At 49.1% G+C, this 13,252-nt stretch overlaps 2 protein-coding genes across 2 annotated transcripts; one reads left to right on the top strand and one right to left on the bottom strand.

Annotated features, from left to right (window-relative positions):
* Positions 1–3,198: 3,198 nt before the first annotated feature.
* On the top strand, positions 3,199–3,617 carry TRIVIDRAFT_228001 (uncharacterized protein; the record flags this gene model as incomplete). The annotated part of the gene is made up of 2 exons (XM_014094795.1): positions 3,199–3,233; positions 3,383–3,617. The coding sequence occupies 2 exons, from the start codon at positions 3,199–3,201 to the stop codon at positions 3,615–3,617; spliced, it is 270 nt and encodes an 89-aa protein (XP_013950270.1).
* Positions 3,618–7,520: 3,903 nt separating this feature from the next.
* Positions 7,521–9,779, bottom strand: TRIVIDRAFT_163839 (uncharacterized protein; the record flags this gene model as incomplete). The annotated part of the gene is made up of 2 exons (XM_014094794.1): positions 7,521–9,501; positions 9,589–9,779. 2 exons carry the CDS (start codon positions 9,777–9,779, stop codon positions 7,521–7,523), a joined length of 2,172 nt encoding a protein of 723 aa, XP_013950269.1.
* Between the last annotated feature and the right edge of the window lie 3,473 nt (positions 9,780–13,252).

Here is a 13,252-nt window from a genome sequence, read left to right as displayed (position 1 = left end):
GTGTGACTTTGTTGAGTGTGACGGCGTCAATGAGGACGGGGGCGTTGGAGGAAGAAATTTACTTACAGGGGATAATTAGATATATTTGCGTGAAATATTCACTGTCTCTTGTCCATGATGTAATCCGAAATTGCATATCAAACCCCGCTCAAAAAAAACTACATGGAAGTATGACCCTAGCAGACTGGGAATGTTCAATAAACCCGCTAATATAATCAAGTTTTCCATGTTTTCACTTCAGCCGCTGGAATCTTGCAGTTCAAGTCTATTTAACCATTATTTATTTCTCATACATTATGGTGTATATTATGATGACTCAATGTCCTCGCCTCACTCTTATCATCTAAAACCCGCAGCCTCGTCATTTTGAAGAGGGGAAAAATCTGCACAAGGTCACGAGTCCACCCCTAGCAGACCACCTCTACGAGATGGAAATTTTATTGATAGCGATAGAACATTCCAGCTGCCTATGTTCGACAAATACACTGCTGTTATCCCACGGTGTGCTGAGCCCTTCAAGCGTCATTAGTTTGTTCTGTGAAAACACGCAGCCAAAGAGATGATATTCCATCCATTCATATAACAATTAACCTGTCTCTGTCTGCCACGTATACTTACAAATAAACGCCATAAAATGCCTCGTACCTGCCCAACGAGCCTAAACATTGAGCGCGGCACATCACAGTCCAGAGCTATAACTGCAAGTATATCCGGTTGCCTCATGCCTCAAACCAGCACTGGCAACCGGACTACCGCCCGGCCTACGACTCTCCAGCCGCCTTGAGCTATTGCGAGGCCTCATTTTTGAGTCTGTGTACTCCGAGCTGCACGTAAAAGGAGGTATACACGATGGAACTATTGAGCAATTGGTGTCCAGCTCTGCTCCACTCCACCCAAGCCATACCACTGCCTAAAAGTACAGTACACACAAACCGAGAAAAAAATTCGATACCTAGGTTTTTTGGGGGGTATGGGAGACCAGTATCCCTGCAGGACCCCCAACTTCTTTACGTTCCCCGAAACCCTGGCTCGTGGTCTAATTTCGAATGGCACACGACTTACGCAAAAGAAGGCATTCGTTTAAACCCAAGTACTACGATCAATTGACCGTTCTCATTGGACCCGACACTAATTAGTATTTGTTCCGATGAAATCTCCCTCAGTGGTTATTATGTCCGTTATCCAAGGGGCATTGAACCTAAGGCAAGCATTCACGGCATCAATCAACCGTTGTTCTGCCATTTTGTTTGCTTCATCTTCTTCTGAGAATAAATTCAATTCTTTTTCATGGTTGGGCCTGTCTCCAGGGCATGAAAGTACTAGTAACTTTTTATATAGAGTGGTTGGCTTACAACAGCCAGCCTGTGGCACCCCCACCACCACTCTCACTCCCAGTATTATCGACCAGTCTAAGACTCAGCCTCTTGGTAGAAATGTGTTGTGATGTTGAACCATCTGTTGATCACTGTCAATACTCGTTTTCCCGCCGAACGCTTCGTATTGCGCATCAACTCCCCCTTGCATATGCACGGTGATAAGAGGCGTCGGACGAAAAAGCTGCAAACGGGCGGCGGTTCGCCAGCGATTTACAAACTCGGCTTGTCCGAACCGAACGCTTTTCTGTGCTCTCGTTCCGGTCGCAATATGGGCATCGCCCAATAAGATCCTCGATCGCCTTGCTCCTGTGAAGCTGCGCGTATTTTTGCCCTCTGGAGGTTGGTCTTTTTGAGTCGTCAGCATGCATCACCATACCTACCTAGCGAGAGCCGAGCAGGCGTCCGGGGACTTTGGCTGTGGCATGTGATTTTCCGGCCTAGCTATCCAGCGAATGCAATACCGAAAAGACGATGGGAGTTTTCATCCGATGTTTCGGTAATATGTATGCTGGGGGATAAGTACCTGGCCGCGTGTTCTGTCGGAGAATTTTATAAATCTTTTTCGTATTAAACGTATATGTATGCTATCCGTCCCGAGGCCTAGATCGTGTCTTAGCTGCTGCCCAACGGGCTGATTCCTTATTATAATGCAACAGTGTAAAGGATCAGCTTGGTGCCTATTCAGATAGCCATCCTATTTGCATGTTTTTCGGTCGCTCGTTTGGGCGATTTTTTGCTAGTTGGCGTAACACATCTCATCATCTTTTCTCTTTGTGAGACACAGCTCAAAAGGGCCTCATTGATTGATCAATTTGGATTACCCTGTGCATTAGCTTCCACGCCAACTGCAATTCTAATATTGGATCTCCAATAATACAGTCTTTTCGATCACTCAATCTATAGAATAACGCGCATGGTTGAACATTCCGGCGCTTAAATGCCTATATCAAGCCCATAGGCCAGTCCTATCACCGATTATGCGGGAGAACAGAAACCGCTGGGTAACAGCAGACGTCATAACAGCAAGGTTCAAAATTTAAAGGCCGGGATGTAGTTCAATAGCCATGTATTGGTGACTGAATTGAGAAATAGAAACGCCATTCCAAAACATCAGACCTTACTTGAATAGTCATTATAGTAAAATCCCAATGAAACATTGTTACTTTGGGTGTTCACAGCCACGAACAGCTTGGAGCATTCATAGCCACCGGCTCTCCATAGTCAAAGATACGCTGCCCAACTTGACAAGCGCCATACACACCTGGGCGCATAGCCACGAGGCATGTCGTGGCTACCGACATGTATGACAAACGGCTGAGCCAAGAGTCCAGATCCGTGTGATTGAGATGTCGGTCTCGGCATCTTTTCGGCAAGGTGGTGAAAGTATTTACGAGTTGGGCGCCGTGCTCCCACAGCAGCCCGTGCGAAGTACTGGTATCAAGCGCAGGTTCACTACGTGTTTCACAAGCAATTGTCTAAATGTCTGGGACCTGTCATGCGACAAGCTGCTTCCGCATCTAGTAAGGACGCCGGCAGTGAGAGACAGCCCGGAAGAATGACTTGCTATGGTACCAATCCTGAAGACCTCCATGCGATATGCCTACGCATGTACCTGATGGTGTTGTAAGTGGTGCTACAGAGATCTGTGTAGGAGTATATATAGTCTCCTATTTCTCTACCACTAAATGCTCCAAACCTGTGTTATCCATGACTTATTCTACATCGCCTCTCAGTAGTTGGTGAAATCTTGACTGCAGTATACTTGTCTCATATTCTCCTTTCAACTCTACTTTTCGAGGCAATTGCATAAGTCCTTGCTATAATGTCTTCACGCAGCGCCGTTTACAATGGCTCTAGGTATGCCAAGTCCAAAGGAAGAATTTTTTTTTTTTACTTTGCCCAGTATCCCCATCCATGCTGCTACATTTCATTCTCCCCATCTCAAATTTCTACCACGTCGCTTATGCTTAAGTCAATACATGCCATATACTCACGAGCTCATGTAGGGACGATTCCACCCGGGGCGCTCAAACTGCCACCTTCCGCGCTATCCCGAACAACCCGACTTACAATATAGATCGTTTTGTAGGCGGCAACGGTCAATCCTCACGCGCCCCTTTGGGGTTTAGTCAGAAAAAGGCAGAAACAACAGCCATAGCACAATCGCAAGCGCGTGCATCTGCCGTGATACATACCTTCGATACGCAGTTCAACCCAGGTTACAAACCACCGCATCAATAGCACACTATCACCACAGCATTGTGCTACTATACATGTAAGCAGTAACACCTAGGAACCAACGTTCGGGTTGCAGCTATTAAGAGGGAACCAGAAAAGGGAGTGCTGCGGCGATAAGTCGTAGCCTTTCCATAGCGGCGGGCCGAACTCAATGTGCATCCTCGAGCTTAGAAGATTCGGTGCTACTTTGTTCTAGAGCCTAGACAAGCCTTTGGAGCGCCCAAGCAGTTCATGTCAACGATACAACGGCGAAGCAGAAGCGCACATCCGCTAAGATAGCAAGGTCAGCAGCGGATTCTGGGGATGAGTTGAACAAATTTTTTGCCTTGTGCGTGAGATGAGGCTGAAAGGGAGCCAATGGCGGATGGGCGGATAAGCGGATACGCGGATGTTGGATTGAGAGGAGAATGAGATCTTACTTACATGAGGGTGGTGTGGTGTTCGTAACTGGCGGCTGAAACGCTGTATACGGAGGGTCAATGAGGCTATGAGGCTAGCAGGCAGAAATACAGCCGAAAATCAACGAGTCAGGTTTCCCCGTGTTTGCTCTTCCCTGAAATTCCCCATGACTAAAGCGTCTTTCGGAGCAGCATGTGATTGATCGCCCGAGCGCATACGCAGGGCCAAAATGATGAATCGGAGTACATACATACATGACCAGATAGGGGAAATGGGGGAATAGGAAATGGGGGAATAGGAAATGGGGGAATAGAGAATTCTCCGCCAGGGCCATTGTGAGTCTACACGATACTAGCCAATCAGAAAAATCTCCAAATATTTGGCTAGCTCAATAAGACGTAGTAACTGGGGGTGCAGACGCACTCTGCCCCCTCCAAAGCGAAGCTGAACAGAATCGAGGCAGCATCAATGATTCCATTCTCCGAATACGAGCCTTAATTTGGCTCGCCACAATAGAAGCTCTATGAAAGAAAATAGTACTCCCCATTTTCAACAGGTACGCGTAATTGGTTTAGTGGTAAAATTCTCCGTTGCCATCCGCAACGTTCGGGGAGCCCTGGGTTCGATTCCCAGATTACGCACTGAGATTTCTATTTTTGCAGTTTCCTTCCATATTTCCGTTTGTTTCTCTTTTTTTTTTGAGGCTCCTGTTGCAACAGTCGTCTCGGATTGTTATCGCGTTTCGATATTTGTCATACAAGGGACACGTAGTTGAAGCTAAGCTAATGCTCATGCGGCTGGCAGCCTTCTTCTCGGTGTATTTCGGCCAATACCCTCGGCACACGCAGCCATCATTCACAGCCACGACACGTCGAGCTGTACTAAGTTACAGATGTAACAACAGAGATGTAACAACGGGGAGGAAGACGTAAGTTTTACCTGTTTCGGATGGTTCAAGCATCTCCGTCTTCGCCTTGCCTTCCACGCAAAACCAGGCGTTTGATTGGGCATAGACGTGTAAGCTATCCATTTCCGGAGCGAAAAGTCCTGCAACTATTTTTTGGCTTATCGCCATCCTTCAGAGCTGAATATAAGCACATGCCAGATCGAGAAAGGCGAGTGGCTGATGGAAGGATTTAAGTGGCTGGCCTGACATTGGCAACGTCAGAGACCATCCCTTCCATGGGAGCAGCACATCCCCACAATCTCAGAGGAATCTGCTGTTTGTGGGCTCATCTATGAAACAAGTTGCCGGGGACCCTAAACTCAAACGCTCCAAGTACCACCAGCCCGAGGCTTGCTTCATGCTACAGGAGGCCGATAGAAGTGGGCTCTTTTCATAGGGCTGGAGCGAGAGCCGAGGTTGCATTCCAGTCAACTACTCGGAGCTTCATAGAAACATTCCTACCGCGCATCTAGAGTCCATACCCCTAACGCCTCTTGTTTTCAGGGGTTTGGGCCTAAAGATGGCCAGATGCAGTATCATCTCCGGTATTGTCATTCAGGCGGTGTAAAGCCGCGGCATTGAAAAGATGCCGTACCGAAAAATGGCCGGATTCCTGTGTCAAAAACTGGTCTAGGTCAGGAACGAAGTAGTACACGATCTAATAAGTCATCAAGCTAATCAGTTCAAGCTTACAAATGAGGACAGTCAAAGCTCATTCGCCCCCTTTCACACCAAGTCACACAGACGACGTCTCAGGTTAACTGGCATAATAACGGCTACTTTTCTGTACTCAATACTACCCCGATAGAAACCCCGAGAGGCCATTCAGGACACGGCTCAACCTCGCACAGACGCACAAAGCGGCAAGTAAAAATAAACTACTCCCTGGTACGACAGACTAACGAAACATACTCCACCTCGCTACGGAGTAAACCGCCTTGAGGTCCGGATCAGTCAGCCAATCACCGTGCTCACTGATGCCCAACTGGGAAGGAAATTCCCTGCGTAACTGATCTGTGCTCGGCAGAAACGCCATGAGAATTGGGCGAGTCATGATCCCTGATTGACGGCTCTGGGCAACCATTGTACTGGGATGTTCTAAAACACATACTAGCTTCGTCAAAGCCAGTTCTAGAAAGCATGCTGAGCGTACGGCATCTTCATTGAAGTCATCACTGCTGTGGATCTAGTTGGGGGTGGCATGTACTCAGGAAGCACAAGTGGCATCAGAGGCTATTCCAACACATGGTTTAAATGGCGGCGACAAAAAAGCATACAATGCCTTAAAACAAGCAATACACACGAATTCATCATATATTCGGACAAGGCTACTCGAGCCAGCCTCACCAATACCTAGATCACCCCATCAAACGGCAGGCGAATAGGACCACGAAGTCCAAATTTGTCAAACAAAGTAACAGTACAAAAGTATACCCTGATATGACAATCGATGGGTAGTATATCTTCCCTAAGAGCTCGTATTACGGAGACATGCCTACGTAGTAGTATTTTAGTTAGACAAGATTGTTACAAAGTACCGTAGAAGGCAGCACGCACGCACATAGCAGCCATCATAATACAAGCCATATTAAATAACTCTACGACAAAGGCCGCGTCTGTATTTCTTTCTCCATGCAGCTATAAACCCAAAAAACAATTAAAGCAGTACTCTTCAATTCAATTTATATTCCCTAGACTGACTAACAGAAACCCAAAGAATCGTCATGGCCCAACCCTCACTTCACGTGCATCACAAAAGGCAGCCACCCGAGAACCAAAGTCATCTTAGCTATAATTCAAACTCCTTTATCCACTGCACCATTCGCATAGAAGAACTGGAGAAGTTGCTGAAAATTATTCGCTGAGTTCTGTGCCCACGCTGTAAGCATTACCAAACACTAGCTACGATATTTTTAACACTGCCGCTTCTGAGCTGCGGGTTAAAAATATGGCATAGCCATCGCTTGATACGATTTCAGTAAATGTCCAGCAACTTCTCCAATTTTTCCATGCGAAAGATGCAGTGAATAAAGAAGCTAAAATCGACTTTGCTAAGTAGAGATTGATATCAAGAGGTGGCGAACGGGGCCTTAGCTATGCCGGAATATTCCATTGTTTGAGAAATCCTGTAGATGGAGATGAGTTGTTAGCAAAGTATTAATTAATGATGAGGAGAGAGGAGGGTGGGGAAAATTCCTCTGGGTTCATTCGAACATACCTCTACCAGGCTCCTAGCCATCTTCACCATCAATCCTCAAGCTACCTGCATGCAAAGCCTATCCAATCGGTCTGTGGCAAAGTATCCTCCAGTCTATCGTTATCTATCCTATAATCCGTTGGAAACAAAACGAGAAAACCTCCAATAAAAGGCGCGAGCCCAGCGCCGCATGTAAAGCGCCCAACAAATTCTAGCCGTCATCAAAGCAGCAATTAAAGAGAGGAGACGAAAATGATAGCAAGGGCAACAAATAAGCACTTAAACAGAGAGAAAGAGAGAAAGAGGTGGGAAATTAAATAAGGACTCCAAGTCCAAAAAAGAGGGAGGCTCAAGCATCTAACCCTCAATCAACCACAACGCGGTTCTTGACCTCCCATTCCTGCCAGAACGAGGGAGATTGCACCGCATGGGCTGGGCCACTCAACCAAGCTCTGCATGCCGAGTATTTGGCATACGCCTGGGGCTCGGACTGTATCTTTTCGTCGCAGACATCGAGCAAGCTTTGGAACTCGGAATTCCGAACATCAACATTGGCTCCCATCTTGACCAAAGCTCTGGCAGCGAGCTTTCGGTGAAAGCGCACAGCAATGTGCAACGCCGTCTCACCTCTTTGGTTGCGTGCATTTACGTCGGCTCCTCTCGAAATGAGAAGTTGCAAAATGGAGGGCCCAAGTTTGTATTCGTTCTCCTCCGGCAGCGCTGCAGCAAAGGCCATGAGAGGTGTATTTCCGAAGATGTCCCTGTGGTTTGGGTCCTGTCCAGCATCGAGTAAGGCGCTCAGTGTGTCGCGTCGAAGCTCCAGTATCTGCTCTGACGAATCTACCACCTTCCGATTCTCGTGCGGACCGAAACTCTCTGTTCCCCTCTCCAATCCGTGTTTCTCTGCAATACTGCCCACACTCAACGTCGCCATGGCAAGGCAATGGAGGCCATTATGGCCGAATTCATCTTCATGAAACCGATTCTCCATCGATACTCTAATGTTTTGTACAAGTTGGCTCTCCTGCGATACCGCAGGATTGTTACTCAATGCAGGGTCAAGTGCCGGATGGGGTATTGCGTAACGACTGAACCCCAACACGTCTGAACTCATCCCACCACCAAATCGTGGCGGCACTGGGTTAAAATTTTCGATGAGCGGTACGATGCCGAACGCATCGCGTTGAAGATACTCGCGAGGGTCAAGGTCGTGCAATGAATGGAAGCGTATTGTCTTGCCTAGCATGGTGAGAACGTGCAAGGAGGAGCGACCGTAGCAGTCCCGTGCAAGCATGTTGAATTCCAAAGCCCGTACAACTCTAATCAAGTTTTCGACTTGTTCAGGTCCAAAAAGTTCATCATCCTTAATGACATGCATAAATGTTTGCCCCGCGGTGTTTTGCACATTGATAATGTCCTTGAGAGTACCGCTCATGAGAGCTTGGCATAAAACCTGGTATAATACTTGAAATGGGGCGTGGGCTGCTAGAAAATGAAGCACAGTGTGTTGATGGGGGTCCAACACCATGGGATCGTGTCTGTTGGTTTCCATGGAAAGATACATGTAAGCACCAGGCGATGGTCCTTCTGGTGTCATCCAGTGGAAAGTGCCTGGAGAGTTGGATATCCTGTCCCCCCACATCGGTTCTATGCTAGGGATATGGCCGAATCGGGTAGAAAAGTCCGCGCTGAGGAGGTGTCCTGGTAAAGGGATGTCGATATTAAACACAGTCCTTGCCTCGGTATCGCTGATCCAATCTTCATTCCAAGCCACGTGCAAGTTGTGCTCTGGAGCCGTGCTCAGCTGGCCGGCTGCTGGCGAGGTGAATCTCTTGACGAGACGCTTGACTACCTTGACATAAGGCTCTGCATATTCCGAAAGGTGCTTCCTGAATGTGCCCGTGGTGTTCGCGCTTGACTCGGTCATGAAGGTTGTTGCGCGGAGGAACTTGGCAAACGGACTCTCGCGTGGATGAACACCCCCAGAGTTACTTCGACATCCCCAATTCTGGCTTGGAGATTCCTCTGGTATATCGGAGAGGAAGTAGGGCCGGGACGCTTGTGATTCCGGGAACGCATCACTACCATGGATTGATCCCGAATAAGCGTCGCTTGGGGATGCACTCGATGGCCTTGATCCTACATCAAGATATTCGCTCCCACCACACAGGGGCGACTGGTCTCGGCCCTCGTGGGCAGAAGTGAATTCCACTTCAGATGCAGCACGAACTTGGATTGGCGAATTAGCTAGCTCGGTGACTCGCCGCCCCATATCATCTTCATCGCGAGGATGTAGCCATCGCGGCTCCTTATCGAAGAGCGTCTGGAGTCTCTTGTTCGCGGAACTTTGTCTTTTTTGCATACATGTTAGTGATCTAATTGCACAAAGTATAGTCGGCAGATATAGTTGCCTTGGACATGGAGGAGCTTACTGGATAGTCTTGTCGGGAGGCTGCTGTCCATTGATAATGGCGCGAATCTTTTCAACAGGCAGCGTCGTATACAGATAGAGCCTTGCCATCTTGCGCTGGGCAGACACGGACCATGTTGCGGGACGACCATTTGGACTAGTTGGCTGATTGCTGGGTGAAGCCGGCTGGGTTGGTATAGCCAGCGTGGGCATTGGCCGTCCGCTCATGGTCCCTCGTAGCGCTATTCTGCGATCCAGCTAGGGGAGAGATAGTCCGTGTTTCGTTTCGGTTTCCTCAGAAGTCAAAGACAGAAGCAGCAGCAGAAGCACAGACTAGGCAACGGGGCAGCCGAGCCCGCATCAACAAGTCAGAGAGAAGTGTTAGATGCATCATGTTGGTCGGGCTTTGGCGCTATTTGAACAAACATTAAACCATGGCGGAGCAGGCAATCAAGTGACCAGAGGGAGGCAGCTCTGCAGAAGCTCTGCAGCAGTTTCCATGCATCCGTTGGTCTCACGGCCGGCCGCGAACCGTTGTTGGAGCGACACGATGCCTTTTTCTCGCGGGTTGATGCGGTCATTCCTGTGATGCCCAATGCAAGCCAGCTGCCTGACGCAGCCTGATTGGCCAGCCTTGCTGCGCCACGCAACCATCACCCAACGCTGGCCTCCAGGAGGGTGTGGCTGTTGTGGCGGAGTCAGACAGGACAAAATGTCGTGGGATTACAAGATGCCTCTTCCTCCCCTCACTTCTTCCGCCCCCATTGCGAGGTCAGAATCCGGCCAACAGCACAAGCACCAGAGCCATTTGTCTCGCTTGAAAGAGTGAGGCTCTTCATCGTCAGTCATCAGCCAGGACTCGACATGCCAAAAGACGTGTGGCTCAGCTTCTCTCGGTCGCTTTGCGGTCAACCAGGCTTCAAGGCAGCAACCTCTAGATTACCTAACACGATCCTTCGAATGCACATGGAAGCGATGCCTTTTGCATGCGCAGCACAAACAGCAGCATAAGCTTGTCCATCCTTGTATGTACTCCGCATGCATCTAGTCCACACACAAGCAGGCAACCAGCGCCCGGCTGCTGCAGCAAAACCCCGGTCAGCTGGAAAGCCTCCGGAGGCCGCTCTGCAGGTACCTGTACTAATGCTGGCATCTGCGCTCTTCTCTCGGCCCCTGCATAACATTCGGGTTTCAAGACTTCCCAATGCCCACTTTAACATGCCTCCAGCAAAAGAGCGAATATACGCCGACTGACATGGTGCGAAAAAAGGGGGGGGATACCGTGCTATACGAGTTAATCTGCCAAGAGCGACCACAAATACCTGTATTTGCACCGGCTCCGCAAGGATCACAACCACGCGAAGGCTCTAATCCGGAAGGCAAACGCAGCAGCTCGGCTGTGCCTGTGCCCCGGTTGCCGCTCCACATAACCAAATAGGAGAGCGGTGGGAAAAGGAGATTTCCCTTACAAACACTTGATGACTCGTGCCAGCTGCCAGGGCAGGTTGATTACTCTGAGCGCCGTCGACGAGAAGCGAGCGGTGAGGATGGCTCGCGTCGCCAAAGAAATGCGGCTACATGTCATTCAATCAATGAGACGTTCAGCTCGGCTGCAGGCATGGGTTCAGCTACAGGTACAGACACTGTGCTCGTACCGTGTGCGGAGTTCGGCATGCCCTCCCACATGGTGTCTCATTCCTTCACCCTGTGTGTCGGCGCTGCGCAAAACTCGTGCGTGGCCAGTCCCAGATCGATCATCGCACACCTCCCATGCAACTCTGCCGTCTCACCCATTTTATCCGTCTCGCACTAGCCATCGACGATCGCAACACACAAAGTGAGTGACATTCATCCAGGCACTACGACGGCTGCGTCGTCACATTAAAAAATGACAAGCCCGAAAGGCAAATGCCACTACAAAACGCCTCAGCAAAACCAGCGCACCAATGAACGCCACATCCGGCATCCCGTCCGCTGCCAGGCACAAGGACGACAGAAAAAAAAGCCTCTACGGGGAAAAGCATCTGCTTGAAACAGGTGCCGGGTCCCAGGCATGCCCCTGGGTAATTTAGCTAGCACTAAAGTGGGCAGAGAGATCGCGGCGGAGAGTCCCCTCCGAGGGGTGTCATGGTTTTTGTACCTGCAGAAGTGCCATGTTAATGGCTGTCTCGTGCATATGTGGCATGCCATCTCAAACACACCCTGGATTCAGTGCAAAGTACTCTACACATCGTACAGTGCATCTTGTCAGGAACCAAGATACAAAGACCAGGATCGGCTTACAACCGACAAGCACTGTACTGTATGTATGGTGCTGACACCAATGATACATCACTCGTGTATGCATCACATCATGGACGAGACAAACACTGCTGCGCAAAGACACATCTCCACTAATTCGAGCGCAAACCTACTTCTCAATCAGCAAAGAAGCATCCACGCCTCGAGCACTGATTGGCTCTCTGTGCTACATGTTCGTATAATCAGTACGAGCACATATCTCTTCTCAGCTCATCTCTTAGCAGCAGGTACCTGAACTCATACTGTACTCTCCCAAGCTTGTCCACGTAAAAATACGCCCATCTCCATCCCCTCTATCCCCCTCTCGGCCAATGCCGTCCACCCGCCCCCTCTTCCTCGCCACAACCTTACCCAAACAAGCAAGGCCGAAGAAGCCGGCGCAGTGCGGCGTTTTTCTTCCTTCTTTATTCCTTCTTTTTTCCGCTTTGTCTTAAAATAGGTGGGGGGGCTTGTTCCACTTTTACTGGCATCTTCATCCTGTCTTAGACACCACTTTACGCATGAAGATACACTGTAGATCTAACTAAGTAGATTAGGACGTTCCAAGGTAACTTTGGATCTGAGCCATTTCTTTCGGTGCCTGACTAGCATCGACGACAAAGTTCGATTGCAGCGCTAAATCGTACTACTACTGGGTATGAGCAGTAAGAAAGCATCTTCCATCCGATGCATCCGCAAGTTCAGAGTCAAATTGTAATTTAGCCTAGAATTTGCAGGAAGATTCATTTCACAACTTGAGAGTAAACATCACATCACATCACGAGGGAGAGAGATCAGATAATTTTAGACTGCCATCCCATTCAAAACTAATAAGAATAAAGAAATAAAAATGGTTTTCGTTACCATATGAAGCCTTGTCCATGTATCCAAATCTACCGGATCTGGTGCGGCTATGTAAGAATAAAGCAATAAAAATCCTTCCTCTAAATCATACTATTTACACGTTTCTGAACATCATGAGATGGATGACTCCCAAGTGTACATGTTCCAAACCCAAAAAACACTTTAGCTTATCCAATTTACAAAAGGAAGACTGCAGCAGCGGCAATGACAGCGAAGAAGCTACCACCAACACGGCCAGCACCGCTGACGGGAGGAATGCCAGAGCCGGGGTTGCCACCAGCTGGGGGACCGGCAGGGTTAGTGCCGGCAGGAGGAGCAGGAGACACAACCGGGGGGTTAGCCGGGGGAGTGTACACCGGGGATCCAGCCGGGGCAGTGCCAACAGGAGGAGGAACAGCGGGAGCAGTTCCAACGGGAGGAGGAGCATAGGGAGGAACCACAGGGGTGACAGCGGCGGCAGAAGACTGGGCAGGAGGAGGAGCGATGACAACCGGAGGAACGCTGGCAGGGGAGCTGGGAGCAACCGGGGTGACAACAGGAGT

Source organism: Trichoderma virens (assembly GCF_000170995.1).
Source record: "Trichoderma virens Gv29-8 chromosome Unknown TRIVIscaffold_91, whole genome shotgun sequence".
Classification (NCBI taxonomy): domain Eukaryota; kingdom Fungi; phylum Ascomycota; class Sordariomycetes; order Hypocreales; family Hypocreaceae; genus Trichoderma; species Trichoderma virens.
The sequence above is the reverse complement of the archived record's forward strand: the minus strand, read 5'-3'. Positions and strand labels throughout refer to the sequence as shown.